This window comes from Puntigrus tetrazona, unplaced genomic scaffold, assembly GCF_018831695.1.
Source record: "Puntigrus tetrazona isolate hp1 unplaced genomic scaffold, ASM1883169v1 S000000148, whole genome shotgun sequence".
In the NCBI taxonomy this organism is placed as follows: Eukaryota; Metazoa; Chordata; class Actinopteri; order Cypriniformes; family Cyprinidae; genus Puntigrus; species Puntigrus tetrazona.
Window position 1 is genome coordinate 3204853 of NW_025047824.1, and position 17648 is coordinate 3222500.

At 35.6% G+C, this 17648-nt stretch overlaps 1 protein-coding gene across 1 annotated transcript in view; it reads left to right on the top strand.

The window, feature by feature from the left end:
- The first annotated feature begins 17002 nt into the window (after nucleotides 1–17002).
- Nucleotides 17003–17648, top strand: part of LOC122332901 (engulfment and cell motility protein 2-like) — an 11721-nt gene continuing 11075 nt past the window's right edge. Inside the window, 2 exon segments of the mRNA XM_043230368.1 lie at nucleotides 17003–17176; nucleotides 17179–17214. Coding sequence (XP_043086303.1) covers nucleotides 17123–17176; nucleotides 17179–17214 — 90 coding nt within the window. The 5' untranslated portion in view covers nucleotides 17003–17122.

Below are 17648 nucleotides of genomic sequence, written 5' to 3' on the forward strand. Positions count from 1 at the left end.
CTATCCTTACAGTATAAATACATAGATACTTCGACTCTAGTAGCTGACAAAGATGAAGTCTCGCGTCGCGGCGTATCTGATTCAACGCTTTTTTATGATCATTGTGGTGCTGAAGATTCGAACAACACCCCGTTCACTTGTTTCCAATGGCAGCGTTGAAACACAAGCACCGTGTTGTCAAGTGAACAGCTGCCTGTGTAAATATTGTGTTTCTGGGTTACATGATCGAAATTTGATTTTGATTTTGTCTTCCTAATTTTCTTTCGAACATACAGACCGAAGTGGTTTGCCGCCCTGATTTATACAATAATAAAAACGGAATTATTCAAAGCTGCGAATCTGACGTTGATAATGATTTAGAGCCAAAGTCGGCAAGCGACACACTTTACTAAAATTATTTCTTACTAGGTCCGGAGCACATATGCATCTTCTAAAAATCACGTTTTTGGTCATAGCTGTTTTGTTGTTGCTGCTTTGAACTCAACTGCAGTTTCAGATTCATTTGAATGCACGAATTGTTAAAAACTGTTTCAAAGTAACCCATATCATATAAAATGACACCAAGGCAAGGCAAAAGTCGATTAAGATTCGTTTTTAATAAGCAATGTGCTTATGGACAATTTAATTAGGTACGCCACCGTTTTGTAAAGCATTTGCTTATGTAATAAAATACTTTTGTTAGAAACAGACCAATATCTATTCATGTGTAAATGCTATTAAGATATAATAAATATGGTTCTCGGATTGCTTTTGGTGACATCTGTAACTCCGATTGTAGTGAATATAATGGTCTTTTCTAACGCTTAATCAACGGATGAGCACATTTCCCAGATATATTTTTACATCTGTATATTCAACTAAAGAATTAGATTTATTTGTTTCTTTGTTCTGCCTGACAACACACGCCCGCAACCACATCCCACTTCATACCGTATTATTGTCTTCATTCCTTTTATCCTCCGTCACACCCACTCAGACTGTGGAGTTTTATCAAAACAAAGGTTTAGAATCACTCGCAAGAAAAGTCTGATATTATAGGAGCTTTACTGAATATGAAGATAAAATCAGGTAGTCTGGGTGTCTCAATACTGTCTGATTTTCAAGTAATTCGATACAACAGTATTAAAAGTTTGCTTATAATCAATGACTTATTTATGCGTGTTCTTATACAGGAATACATGAGCCATATTTTAATGTGTAATGCTACACTTTTTCTTTTTTATCACATAAAAACGTTTAACAAAGACAAATGTAATGTTCGTTGATTAAATTCAAAATTAAATAACGCCGTATTAAAAAAAGAAATAGGTGAAACTGTTATTACAAGTTATTACACATAATTCTTGTACAACTTAAATAAACAAACATAAAACAATATAAATTAAAATAATAAAATACAGCCAACATCTTTAGTTGTTTGTCACATTCCCATTTAAATGTCATTTTAAAAGCCATTTTTGAAAATAAAATAAGTAGTAAAATAATAGTCCAATTTGAACTTATTTCAATTTTAAAATGGTCTGGAATGATTTAAAAAATAAAATAAAATTAAAATAAAATAATACCATCTTCAGTTGGATGTTATCTCCAGTGAATGTCATTTGAAATAATTCCATATTTTGTAGGGTTTTAAACGGTAAATAAAATAAAATAAAAAAACAAACAGAACATCTGATTAGCTGTTACCCAAAGTTATTCCAAATGATTTATTTCTTTAAAGACTATACATTTTATTATATTATTAACACAACTATATAGTCTCTAACGGTCGTAAAATATTTTCTGCCACAATTGTTTATAATTGTGACGCCATTTCCTATGAATATAATAAAATCTCAACCTGTGATCAACTTTTTAGCTGTTTGTTCATTTAAATGCTCAATTTGGTATAGAATTTGAAATATTTGGAGTGATTTCGCAAATAAAAATAAAATAAATAATAAAACTAAAGTAAACTTAAATAAATAAAACAGGTCATCAGTTTTAGTCGCCGTTACTCTCCAGTAAATGTTAGAATTTTTAAACGTGAAAAAAATCAATAAAACTGAACTTTCAGTTTGTTCACATCTACATTAAATTATTCCACATGCTTTTTTCCCATCTCAAACCGCTATAAAAGACTATAACCTTTATTATATTGCTAACCCAACCACAATCTATAAATAAAAGACTGAGCCGCTTAGTTGATTCCGTGCCAACACTGTGCTGTGACTTCACTGTCGCCTAATTAACATGAAAAACTGTAATGGATGGAAGATCCAATTAAAGAGGTCAGTTATTAATAAATGCCAAAGCTGACAACAGAACGGCCTCAAACTCTATCAAACATGCAGGGCTCGTGATAGCTGGTGATCTAAATTTACACAGAAACCAGAGCGCGATGAGGAGGGTGATCAAGAGGGCTAATCGGGCCCGGTTGTGCTAGAATCAAGAGAGCAGAAGAACACATGGCAGCGGTCAGCACCCGGCAGAAAGAGACCAGCCGCCAGAAAGAGACACAATAAATGAGACGTAGACTGTGCTGTGTCAGTGACCTAATCACTGATCGCGACATTTCCATCCACATCTTCGCTTCTTAATGATCCCTGCTCCAGGTCTGGGCCAATCCCACAATTCCCAGCAGCCAGATCTAATGGGGATTTTTTGCAATTGTATTTATTTTGTGTTGTATTGTTGCATTTGTATTGCATTGTATATTGTGTTAAAGAAACATGCATAATTAAAAACTATTATTATAGTGCATACACACACATTTTACTACTATATTTTACTGCCTGCATAGCATTGTGTGTATGTATATATATATATATATATATATATATATATATATATCTGTGTGTGTGTGTGTGTGTGTTTGTGTGTGTGTGAAACTAGTCTAAAAGTCTCTCAATTAAATTTTGAGATGTCAAGCTTGAAAGTTTGACTTCAACTTAATTTCATTATGATTTCATTCTCTGAACTGGCTCATAGTTTTAATATTGCCAAAAGCGGAATTTACATTATGATTTAAAATCCAGAGATATTTTCACATAAAAACCCATCCATCTGCTTCAGAGGATATTTAACAAACCTCTAAAGCTGCAGGTTAGTTTTACGTCGTATATATTCAATTTACAGAGCTTCAAAATAGCTGACATCAGCAGCACACAAGCTTGGGAGCTAAGATACGCTTTTTTAAAAAAATCTTTCTCTAGGACTGTGTTTGTCTGAAAGAAGAATAAGCGTATATACACCTAGGGATGGCTTTTGGGTGAATAAAATATGTAAATTGTCTTTTTTTGGGTGAACTATTCCTTTTAAAAAGAATGTCAAAAGTAATTGCATTTGTTGCGACATTTTGAGACCCTTTTAAATTTTCATTTCAGTTTTGGATTTTTTTCTTTTGTTTTTAGTACATCAAGTTAAACTAGATGAAAACGAGAAATGTTAATTTTTTTGAACGAAATAAATAAAATAAGCTGAATTTTTTTTGCCTTTATTTCACTTGTTTTATTATTTTAAATAATTAATTAATCAATCAATTAATTAATGAATGAATTTAACTCGTTCATGTTCAGATTCAACGCTTTAATAATTTGTCCTATGGTGTGACAGTAAAAAAAAACTGTGACAGTGAAGAAGTGTTTTATGCTTTATGCCATTTGTAACTTCAAGAATGAAGATGATTTTTCTCATTTGCATGTTGGTTTTTTCACATTTTTGCTATGTCACATCGTAGGACAAAGTTGTTTATGTCTATATATATATAGATATAGATAGATAGATATAGATAGAGTGATAGATAGAATGGATAGTATTATTAAATCATTTGGCTCTTGAAGTTACTCTTTTAGGACCGCTTAAGTGTGATTTAACTTTTATGTGGCTACCAAAAGCATCTATGCTAGTAATATAAACCGAAAAGTCTTGTATGGTAAAGGAATAATAACAGTTAATCTGAGGATTCTTTTACTTATAGAAATTAATATGTAATACGACGCAAATAGCATATGATTTAGGCATTTGTAATAATACTCAGCTGATCCTAAATCAAACCCAAAACAAAAGGTCACAGGTTTGGTTAAGAAAGCCTCAATTATATATTGTCCCCGCCTTTGGTGACGACATTGTACTGGGCGGAGACGGGAAATAGGAACTAGGGAAACCCTGAGAATGCAGAGGTGATCCTTCCCAGGCAGAGGAATCAGAGTACCTGAAGCAAAGCTCCTCAGTCTGGTCTGCACCTGTGGATGTGTCTGTCTCCCGCCTGCCTCCAAGGCTCGCGCTGCATGAACCTGCTGCCAAGCCTCTGCTCTGTGTTCCTCCTGGAGCTCCTCGTGGTGAGCCGTAAGTACACATTTACGCTTCTGAAGTCCTACTAAAAATCCTTTCCGCTCATTAACACAGTAACACAGTAACACAGTGCCGCTGTTTAGGAGCAGTCGCTGCATTGCACTGAGCAAAGCCATGATCTGTGTTAATGCTTTTTAACAAAAGACAAATCTTTGTAAAAGAAAAAATAAATAAAATTTGGGGGTGATCTGCTATCAATTGTCCTACGAATGACATGACAATTAAAAATTTTTGTTTAATTTTCGTGATAATTTTACTACGTGGTGTTTTGATTTAACGTGCTGTTTTAGAAATAAAATCAAATTTAATAACATTTCAAATGAATAAATAAATTGATAGCGACACATGTTGTAGATTCAATAAACGAAAATAAATTATCCAAAATTTTAAATTGTTTAAATTTAAAAATCTCAAAAGAAAAATAAAAGAAAACTATTCTTTTCTCTATAACACTTTATTATATTATATATTAGTATATCAATTTATTAAATATATTATATTCCATTTTATTTTATTATATTACATAATATATTTAATAAAAAGCTATATCCATTTTATATTTTAGTGAAGTCTCTTCTGACTTTGAACAGAAATGTGCTAAGATTTTACAAAATAACTAAATCAATATTAATCAACGATCTCAATTCAAACTTAAAGTTTCTTAACAGATTTGTTTCTACTGAGAAAAAAAGAGACAAATTCACCCAGGACAATCGACATTTTTTATATAGTCTTACTGACACTGATATTTACTAGGCATATACTGTAAAAAAAGTTTTTTAAGCTTTAAATAAATAAAGATTGCTGACTTCCTTAAAACTGGGTAGTTTATTTTGAAGTTTTGTCATATTGTGATTTATTTAGTGCAGAAATGATACGAGACGAACTAAAAGTTTACTTTCTTGATGGATGGCCCTTCATCCTGCTCTGAGCGCATCTTCACCAAGGAAATCCAAAAAGACCGAACAAATCATTTTTCATTACTAAACGCGAAAGCCCTAAAGCAATTATAAATCTTAGAATGTGCAAAAAAATCGTAATCAATCCATCAGATGCTGGAATTGCCCTGAATAATAAAAAAAAAAACACAACAAAGCTGTTTAAATCCCCAAACGCTTGTAATTTGCAAATCCATAAACACTGATGTTCATATTGTTTACTGTTTTTCGCTACTACGACATAAACAGCAAACAATGGGAGTACATAACTCCTCATGTGTGGGGGGAATTCAACGCAGCGCTTTAACGTTTAGGATTTCTCACGCTGAGAGCTTCATAAAGCAATCTGATAAAGGTCATGCCGCTTGCCAATCCTCAAGCAGGTCTAAGGTCATTCAATCAAGATTCGATCCAGCAATGCTAACACGCTGCCTCCACACAGCTTATAATATTGTATAGAATTACTTTAACCGCTGCCTAGTTGTTAAACGACTACACGCCATGTGGGTCACTGCGCATCAAAGACGTGCTTTCCAGTCAGCAGTCGTGATTAATGTGACACATATGTCAGGAAATTATAGTCATGTGTGGACCGATTTAGAAAAACGATTGTTTTACGGGGCGCATTGTTCGGGTATTGACTTACCGTGAAGACAAATTTAACAACCTTGGTTACATTCTTCCTCTCCAAGACAAAGGTTTGGAGTCAAGCGCCCACTGCAATGGAAAGTGTGAAAAGAAAAATCTATAAATCTCACCCGCTGTCAGTCAGTTCACGGGTCTGCTGGCTTGTTTTCAGCTCAGGATGATACAGGTCGTATCGCGGTGGATACGCCCAGCCTCGGCCCATCAACGCGGTCTATTCCAGACCGCCACGGCCAGCACTTTCTGTGGAGGACTCATCAAATACTGGATCTTGACCAGCAATACCGCAACATAGTGGCAAGACGAAGTGCTTTCGTGGACACCGCCGCACCGACCGCATGTATACATATATTGCATACAAGCATTTCCAGGTTTCTATCAGGCTGGGCAGTGTGTGGTTTTTGGTTTTGGTTTGGTTCATCCAAGGCGGTTACTACTAGCAACAGTTTGGAACTGAGCACCGTATGCACTAATATTGGAATGCACATTACAAAAACATCAAAAAACCCTACAAAACTGTAAAGCAGCATAATGATAACAATAAGGTTCAAAAGTAAACATGAACTAAAAATGAACAATACTTTTATTAATCTTAGCACGCTTAATTTCACGGAACTAACAACAATGAACGACTGTATTTGTATTTAACTAACGGTAAAGGAGGATCACCTAAAAATGAAATTCCCGTTATTATTCACTCACCCGAGTATTTCTAAATTCCAAAGGAATTTCTTTGTTCTGGAAAAGGAAGGTGTTTTGAAGAAGGTTTGTAACTAGGCTATTTTTTCCTACTATGTGAGTCGGTGGTTGGCAAACAATGGTTACGAGCAAACTTTTCTTCAAAATATCTCTCCTTGCATACAGAAGTAATACTAAATAAACTACGCAATAATAACCACAGCAATAGCAAATACTCACACTATAATTTCTGTAATGTTCTGTGTCTACATGCAACTATTTTTATGTGTAATATATATGTTTATATCTGGTGTTCTAGCCTGACTGTATAGCTGGTTTAGTTTGAAACTTGTGATCAATCATCAAAAAAACCATATGAACACCAGTTTGACCAGCTTAGCTAAGCAAGTATTAAAACTGCAGAAAGTAAACAACAATAGGGATTCAGGCATTATGGGGTGACATACTGGCATTTAAATATTATATTTTTTATAACTCATAATTGTATATTTGAATTGCTTTAATGTTATACCTAGCTACTTGAGTTATCAAAATCTGGACATGGAATGTAGAACGATAAGAGTTCAACACACATTACTCTATATTACAGTAAAAAGAGTAATTATATGTGATTTCCGGGAATGTGAAAATTCTACATCAAGAGTAATTTATTGTTTTTATTTAAAAAATCATACACGGAATGTATTTTAAAGCAGGCACGAGCAAAAGTTGAGTTTTTGAACTCGAGTTAAAAGAAGTCTTTATGAAAGCCAGTGGTTTGCTTGTGTCTCAGGGCGTGGCCAACATGAGATCGTGGTTGAGATTTTTCTGTGGGATTATACGAGGACGGAGCAGTTCCGCACGCCACGCCCCAATACTCTCACCCACTGTACAACAAAGCCACCAACAATGCAGAGACATCATGCTCATTGGCGGCGAGCGAATCAATCTCCCGCGGATACACTGAACCGTCAGTAGCTGTGAATCATCTATCTTTCATGCATAGAAATGAACACAGCGATCCAGCATCAAGTCGTGACATTGCTAACTGCTGCAACAATACTGCATCAAAGTTTTACGCCCTTCGCCTTGGTTTTAAACGATATATCGCTGTGATAACTTGTATACTATCGAATTTTGATGGCATTTACAAAAGTGATTCATTTGTTAAAGTAGTTCAGTACTTCGAAGCATTCGCTTTAACATTTAATAATACTACACAACGATCATGAAATCAAAAGATTCGCATCTGTTAATAATATTTCTTTGAGCTATGCATTGAACAAATAGTTTTATGATATAGTAAGACGACGGTTGATTAATAAATAGTGTAAATAACAGGTCTGTTGCACGTTGTTAGCCTTTAGTAGTTAATGCATTTAATTATTGCCAACAAATGGGACTTTATAAAGCATACAGAATTAGTACGTCAGCATGGTAGATGTTAAAATGTAAAATATAATATAACATAGGCCTGGTTTCACAGACAGGGCTTAAGACTCAAGGCCATTAGAACATTTAAGTAATTATTAAGTCATTAAATAATCATTTTAATAAATATTCCTTAGAAAAAAAAATACATTACTGTGCATTTTGAGACGAAATAAAGGAACTTATATATTTTAAGATCAGTCAGTGCATGTTTCTCTTAGTTGAAAATTAATAATAATAAAAAAATTGTGAATTTTAAACAAATTACTAACTGCTCCCACACTTCCTCTTGCTTCATAATAATAATTTGTTTTTAGAAAAATTATGAAGTAAAATCACAAAATATCACTTGTTGTGCATCATTTCCAAACAAGGTGTATGTTTGTAAAATTATGATTATTTGAGATCGTGAAAAAGTCAGGGTTTCAGAAATGTTTACTTGATAAAACAAAGAAACGTGAACAGCATTTTATTGTATGCTTTATAGACACTATTATTAATTTTCCTTGCTCTCACCCGCTTAGCTGCAGTCTCCATCTATGTGAACAACCACGTATCTCTGGCCCGCACTGCAGGATGCTGTGGTGGCTGGTCAGCTGTGCCCGTGGTCCGGCTGGGGCTTCAACACTGGACGGAGGTCCTCGGTGACTCCTGCACACGGTCAAACTGCCCATCGGTTCAATCGCAGTAGTGTGAACGGCACTGACTCTTTTAATGGAAACATCACAGAGAACATGATCTGTGCAGGATACAGCAAGAGTGAAAAGATGCGCATGGGCAGAGACAAACCATTACCGCTTTCACAAGCACTTAACCTAATGAATGGCAGCACGGGAAAATGGACTGGACTTCTTTTGAAATCTGGGTTATTTATGACTAGTGGGTAACAACATTACATGGATTAAAAAGTTACACACTGGTAACAACTAGACAATTTTAGTGATTTATTGGGCTTTGTTGTCGTGAACACAGCTGTCTTATATTCAGTCGTTATTTGCATGTCAATTTTGTCAATTATTTTGGCTAACAACGTAAATTTAACCATTTTGCACTTTTGAATGGGCTCCACTAAACTAGAGATGTCTGGGCCATTTATTTTATCAGGAGCCAACAATTAAAAAAATTAAACAAATGAAAGCAAGACTATACAGTTATAGCAACACCCATTCCAAGTGGAGCGAAATCTTTAACTAGCACTGTATCAATAAATAAATAAATCTTATTCAAATGTTTGAAATATCTGGTATTAATTAAGGATAAATGAATGAATAAAAATGCACTACTGTTCAAAAGCTTTGGGTCTGTAATAATTTGATCATATGGCTCAATGCAGGCTAACATGCAAAAACAGTAATAAAGGGAAACGGTTTATATCGTAAAATAACCGATTCTGTTTTAATGTATTTAAAAAGTAATTCACTGTGTTTCAGCCCAATTTTTCAACATTACTCCAGCCTTCAGTGTCACACACATGATCTTACATAAATCATCCCAATACGATTTCTCATTATCAATGTGGAAACGTTATATTTACGTGAAAAGCATGAAAACTAGCTTTTCCTAGACTTTAATAAGCAGAAGTTCAAAAGAACAGTATTTACTTTAAAGCAGACGTTGCAACAAATTCACAAGCTCGCTTTTGAGCAATGAAAAAGCATTTAGCTCATATTTGAGAGCGCCATTGCAAAAAGGATAAATAAATAAAACTACAAATATATTATTATTGATGATATTTTAACCCCCTCTCCCATCTGCTGCATACGCTGATTTTAATAACCAAATAAAAATGAAATGCTTTTTTTATTATTATTGTTATCTGTTTTGGATCACCTATATGACAAATGAAGGGAAGAAGTAATTGCAGGGAACACACATACCACGCCAGTATTCGCTTGATCGCTTCCACTGACCTCCTGTCCAAAATCACACGACAGGACTGTTTTTTTTGCGCAGGTGATTCCGGAGGACCGCTGTGCAGAGGCCGTGGCCTATGGGATCGCTCCTGGGGAAACGCGCCATGCCCAGTACCCAAGGCCTACACGTCCGCCTCTGAGGTTTCGGCCAATGGATCGACATGGAACTATATTTGGGCTTTGGTGAAGGTGTCAAGAATTAGACTGCAGTGTTACCCCAGCACTCCCTAATCGAACTTGAAACGCCTCAAACCTACAACAAGAATACCACAGCATGCTTCTTCTATTTGAAAAAGTTAGACTCCATGATTTCCAGACGAAAGTACAACGCCAAGTTCAACAGCATCTGATCCTCAACAGCTGGTAGACTTTTTTAAACAGTAGTTTGTGCAAACTGTTCCTTAAATGTGCCATATTGTTGTTTCTGCAATGTCAGTGAAAACTAACAACAGAAAGCTGATGTAATAAAAGAAAACAACAACAACAAAAAAACACAACAAATTACGAACACTTTTATATGGAATATTCAACATTAAAATGGATTTAATCAAACAGACTTGCATTCGACTCGCAACCAAACTGGTTACACACTGAAACAGATAGTTCGCCAAAAATAAATTCGGCTGCTAATTTATCGCCATGTTTTGTCAGACTGTATAAAACTGCCTTTGTGTGATCATCTGTGAGCACAAAATTAATAATTTTGCATAATGCACAAGCCAAGGTTAGAACAAGAACATAGATACAAATAAAGAGATGCATTTTAATTACAGATACAAATAAATTAGATAAATTTTTAATCTATATATAGATTAAAACAATGACTAAATACTTTTATTTAGCAAGGATGTGCATTCAGTTGGTCAAAAATGACAGTAAGCACATTTATAATGTTACGAACTACTTTCGGCAATGCTTTTTATTCATCAAAGAAGCCTGAAAGTATCGTGGTTTGCAAAAAAATTATAAGCAGCAAACGGTTTTTATGAGTAATGATGCTGAAATTCAGCTTTGCATCAAAGGATTTCTAATTATATTTCAGAGAGAAGGTGGTTACTTTAAATTGTAATAGTTCATTTATATTATTGTTTTTACTGTATTTTTGAGAAAATAAACGAAATGTGAGTGAGAGTAAGAGGATTTTAAAAACGTTATAAAAAAATTTTTAAATAGTAGTGGTATATATACATGAGACAACTGTCTGACAATAATGTAAAAGTATTGAGTTAATAAAATGTACATACTGGGCGTAAATATTTTTAACCACTCTAAGCCGGTTTGCTTGTCTTAAGTGGTCTTAGAGGGTTTGGGTACAAGGACCATCAATGTCTTATTTGAACGAAGTGGTTCATGATTTGTCTTAAACGGTTCATGTGAAAGAAATAATATTTGCATTTACGGTAATTTTGTAAATAAATCTATACTGAAATATCTGAGTTTTGATGTCAAATCTGAGCAGCTGCTGAGAACAAAACATACTGTACCAGACTACTGTGGTATTTGTCTCATGAAAAAACAGAGGATTTAAACAACTGTTCACTGCCTGCAATTGATATCTCAATTGTGATTTTTTTGTTTTAGGAGCTAGTGTTCAAACCGTTCCCTATCATCTGTCCTCTCGTGTTGATATTTACCTCTTTAACATTGCTTGGGTTATTCTTCTAAGCAGGCGAACGTTGATTCCAGGAAGGAGTGGCTGAAATCTGGCAGATTAAACTACACCCGAGCAGGTCATCTGAGGCCATCAGCACAGGCGATTATTCGTACTTCTACTTTGACAATTCTCAAATGACAAAACTAGGAGATGTCCTTCAGCTTAAGGGCGTGTTCTTCATCCAGCTACGGTTATGCGAGGTCTTGCATTACGGATTACATAAAGAGACGCCCCTATTGTGAGATCCATAACTGGAATATCGCCAGAAAAAAGACTTCTTGAAGACCTATCGCATGACATATTCAGCCGTATTCCGCATGGGCGAGCATCTCAAAGGGGAAAACTGACACATTTTTGTTGTGCAGATTTTCACATTGTGTGATTTAGCACGGACCAACAATAGTCTCGCATGATTGGGTAGCCTGGGGGAATCTGCTTTTGTTATCAAACAGACAAAACATGTCATGTAACGCTGAGATGCGCCTGAAATTAGGACAGCCTTATCGGTTTTTTCCCTGACTGGTCTAGTTTGAGACCGAACTTCTGTGAAGTAGACTACAAGAGTTGAGCGCCGATAAAAAAAAAGAAAGAAAAGGTGAAGCCTGACCCAAACAAGAAAAAATGATTTACAAAATAAGTAAAAAAGAGGGAAAAGCACGACAAAATATACAATATGTAGAACATAAATAGAACAATAGATTGACTGAAATAGATAGAATGCTAGATGATAGAACAAGGAATGTAGATAGGAATGATAGATATAACAATAATAATAGATGAGGACAGACAGACAGATAGATAGATAGATAGATAGATAGATAGATAGGATAGATAGAAAGAACAAAAGAATGATAAAACAAAAGAATGATAGAGATAGATAGATAGATAGATAGATAGATAGATAGATAGATAGATAGACAGATAGACAGATAGATAGATAGATAGATAGATAGATAGACAGAGGGATAGATAGATAGAGATAGATAGATAGAACAAAAATAATGCAAACAAAAGAATGATAGATATAGATAGAATGATAGATAGAACAAAAAAATGATAGATAGATAGATAGGATAGATAGATAGATAGATAGATAGAATGATATATATAATGTTAGATAGTTAGTTATGTTTTGTATTTATCTATGAGATTTCTGACTCAAACCACAAAGAGGAGTGTATAATCCACATCCATTATAATAATGGGATATGTGGGATCTCCTGTTGTGTGAAACTCCATACAGAATGCACTGTTTATTTGGGCAAAAATACAGAAGAACCTTCATTCATCTCTCTTTTCTGCCTTGTTGGCCAGCCGCCGGCGCTGCCCACTGGCCTACGGACAGCTGCCCCTGTCCGCTCTGTTAGACGGGACAAACACTCAGACACAAGCTCAGCGAGACATCACGAGCGCCTCTTCCTGACTGATGCGCTCATTCAGAGCTCGCCAAATTAGACACGTTCTGAGATGAGGATGCATGCAAAAATTATAACGCCACGCCGAGCAATTAAAAATGCGAATTTATGCTGCCTGTTTGATGCTAACGCCTATTGACAAATCAGTAAAGTTAACCATTGACATATTTTTGAAATGTAGTTTGGAAACAGAAATGTCCCACATTTCCATTTTTAAACGTGATCAGGCCTCCAGGAGATACTAAGAGCTTGAATGCAGTCATCTAGTTTCACCCAAGCATATTGGCACGCGGACTGCATTTTTGTTCCGCACTTTCGAGCACTTCCTCTGGTCTAATTAAATACTTACTTTGGTCACCAGGGTGAATTTGGTTCTGACTTGCAGCACACACAATATAATGCCTTTCCTGGACAAATGGAAACAGTAGGTTAACTTTAAAACCCACTGGCATTAGTGTGGAGCTATTGTGATTTATGGTGCATGTTTTCAAATGCATCCTCAAAGAGGAGGATGGGCCAAGACGAGTGGCCTAAATAGCTTTTTTTTGTTTGTTTTGTTTTGTTTTTGGCATTGTTTGAAATACATCTATGCCACTGAAGAGCTTCTCATACACTGCAAAAAGAAGCATGCTTTGAATAAAGATCAACCTGGGAGACATGTTCTCTTTGTTTGCATTTAAATCAGTTTCTGGTATGTTAGCTTTGGGGTTAACATTGTGGTAAAGTAAAGCATGTGTTTGGGCTGAGGACATGCTGACATGACTTTTTTCTAATATTAAAAACCCCATGTATGCCATGAATGCAACAAAACTTTTTATGACTATGACAACAACTTTTTTATTGAAACTGAATTATTTGCTTGGGTTGAAAGTGACAATATAAATTTTAGAATAATTGAACTTTATTAACACATTAAATCGGGGTTAAGAATGTTACTGATTCAGCTAAACAACATTGAATTAACTTTTAATTAATTATCTTAGGTTTACTGAAATCAATATTGTTACTTTAAATGCAATCTAACTCACGTGTTGACATTGGAAAAAGTTAACCCAACATATAATTTTATGATACGAGAATAACAGTTCTTTCTCGTATAAACATTTGGCCAGTGTTATATATAAATAAATCCACTTCGTGATGTAGAAAAGTGGAGCCTGTTTAAATGAGCTGCTTTAGGGGTGTGGACAAGTCATATCTTTATGAAGATGTTTTGAGACTTTAGTGATTCTATTCATACACTAACAGCACTCCAAAGAGGAAGGAAATTTGAAATCGCAAGTAATATACAATAAAATTTAAAATGTGCAATTATAAATTACACAAACATCAATGCCTTGAATTTTATGCAAATTGTATTGGTAGCCAGAGGTGTAACGTGATAATGTGTCATCCAGCAATGTCTGTTAGACAAGCTGAGATGCGAGCAGCTGTCATTGATCATCAAGATAGACTGAGGTAGAGCTGAGTGCATCCATATAGCAGTTATATGAAAAGCCATGTTTCTGAAATGACAGAGCCTAGTGATGCCATGTAGACAGAGAACAGATGTCCAAGAACTGAACCTTGAGGCACCTCTACTATTTAGATGTATTTATATAGTACTTAATTCATACTCTATAATTTAGTTTACAAAAACATTATATTCTATTTGCACTGAAATGTGTCTCAAGGATATAAAACAGGTATTTATTAAAAATGATGGATTTGTTTGTTACAATTCACTGCATTCACTGCAAAGCAAGTGTACAGTAATGCTATTTCTCCAAGATCTGTCACCACGAAGAAACAAAATTATACATAAAGGCCTTGAGGATGAGGGGAGAATTATTCTCAAAGTGAGGTCTTTACAAGAAAATATAGCCATATATTTGAGCAGGAGAGAAGGGCTCTCTACTGAATCTCCAAAGCAGGTAAACGCAACACTCACAATCTGCAGCAGCTAATGAGTCCCATCAGTCAAAAGCTGAGTAAACAAAGCCTTGTCTCTAAATGAATGATGCAATGATTGCTCTAATACTAGATGTACCAGTCACTTAGTGTTAGGAACACACATTTTAAAATGACAGAGTCTATTTTTCAATTGGAGCAATTTAGAGAAGCTCAATTGAGATGAATAGGGCTATTGCACAGGCTTGGCAATACATTTTACAGCTTACCTGAGGATACTTGACATGAATTAAGACCTTCTGATTTAGGAGAAGTGTGAAAGAATGGGATAAAACTCTAAAAGAAAACCTAAATGTCCATCTATTCTGTATTAAAAATAGACACTATCTCTCAAAACAACTAATGAATACTCTGTACCTCAATCATGATCCAAGCCTTTTAGCTTGTCTGGAGCTTCAACTAAAAATAAAAGGAAAACATAAAGCTCAACTCTTCTACTTTAACAAAAGAACCTGTGGCATCATTTACTCCTCATTTCTGGCATCTTTCAAAACCCCTGGATTTCTTTTCGTTGGCTTTCTTCGGTTTAGCTAAAGGTCTGTGTTTTGTTTCATACAATGAAAGTGGACGAAGCAGGACTTTCATAATCATCTCCATTTGTGTTCCATATAAAGACAGCTGCAACAGACATGTGCTATCGTAAATGCGAATGTCATTATGCTACGTTGAATATTCCATTAAGGCTGTGGGCTTTAAAGGGTCATAAATTAAAAATCTTTCAAATAAGTGTTGCACTATGTAACATATTGTAACTTTCAAAAAACTTTCCACTCCAGTCCACTCCAGGAACATGGCTTGTTCAAACAATTCACACTTAAAATAGCAGCTAAACGATGGCAACTGTTGAGAGCCCGCAGATCTAGACCAACACATATCAAATAAATAGCACAGATGGGATATAAAGAATGGCGTTGTCTGTGTTGCGCATCACAGACAGACAGATGGCAAACTCAATTCCAAATGGATTGGCTGGATTTCAAAGCGCCAGCCGCCACGAAGTGGCCGGATGATAGACTGGGATTTTGAAATTTGTCTAGTGGTATTTGTATACCCCTCCCAAACATACCGGTATTGGTGCTGCCAGGTGCAACCACTCATCAGATTTTTCTCTCGGCCGGTCGTTCTGGGCGTGGAAGAAGCTATTTTGTGTGGCTCTACAGCACCTTACAGCTGTTTGTGTGGCCTTACAGCACAATCAGTGATGTCTCTGCTTGATCAGCATTTACTGGTTTCACAAAAAGAGCAGTCCACGCTGGCGCTCAGTCAGATATTTGTAGTAAAGGTGGTTTGCATGTGGAGCTGTTTTCCAGCGTGAATAATACAGGGAAATGCGAGCCTTCTTTACTAGTCGAAGCCCCTACGCGAACCCTGGTTGAACATCCTCCAACATCCTCAGCAGTCAGGCTGGGCGGTTGTCTGTCAGACCCCAATCTGACATAACTGAGTGGCGACAGATAGAACGTCTTGGTTGGCGGCAACCCTCTAGCTCCTCTGATGGGAACGGAGACGTTATGCTCCTCGCACAACTCCTCAACCATCGCTAAGTGCTGGGATTTGAGTTCTCAGCTCCCAGCAAAACCTGGGAGTGGTCTCCCACCAGTCGCTAAACCCATATATTTAGGAGGAGCCTAGGGTATGCAAATACTACTAGCTAAATTTCATTTTCTCTTATAAGAGCACCTGGGTCTCCAGCACGACCTAAGTCTGTCATCACTAAGACTCCACCTCTGTCCCCTCAGAGAATAAGGGTTACAATAGACATTTTCTGGTGTATATGCATTGATTTATTTGCTTATTGCAAATAAATAATGCATTAGATTAAATTAGCATAGCAGCATTTAAATAAACTTTAAATGGATTGGTTCTAGTATAAGCCAAATGATTACTTTTAAGGATATGTACAATTATCTTCTGTTCACAGTTCTCCTCTGCTCATTGATTTGATCAAATATACAGTAAAACAGTAATATTTCATTTTAAAATAAGGGTTCTCTCTGTGGTATATATTATAAAAGTGTAATTTATTCCAAATTAGAATTTTCAGCATGGTTTTTCCATCACCTGTTTGTAAATATAATTGAAAAGAAATGGGGGAAAAGAATCTAAGTTAATGGTTGTAGATGTAGTGATCTGAGGAGTGTGTTTTATGTCTGTAGTTTTGGAGAGATGCTGGCCTTCACTCTCACTGCCTTTCTGGAGCTCATGGATCACGGCATCGTCTCTCCTGGGATCTGATTTCTGTGTCCTTCATCAAACAGGCAAGTAAAACACATTGTCTCTGTCTAAAGAAGCTGTTCCTGCCCACGACCATTGAAAAACAATGTTTACTGACAGCAAATATAAGCAGAAAGATCTAAAAATGGGAAATGTGTCTCGCGTGTGTATTTCTGCAGAATTCAGGATTTAATGAAGTTCATTGTTTTAAGCTTTAAGTGACATTTAGCATTAGAAAGAGTATGAACAGATGTGGATAGTGTGATAAATGATGAGTGCTGCTAATCTAATCTAGTTAATAAGTCATGTGTGTATCGCTGCCATTCAAAGTTTGAGATCAGTTCAATAATTCAGCTCGGATGCATTCAACTGATCAAATGTGTAAAGACATTTATGTTACAAAAGATTTCTGTTTCAAACAAATGCTGTTAAAAACTTTCAATTCATTTGTGAATCCTGAAAAAAAAAAACAGTTTTC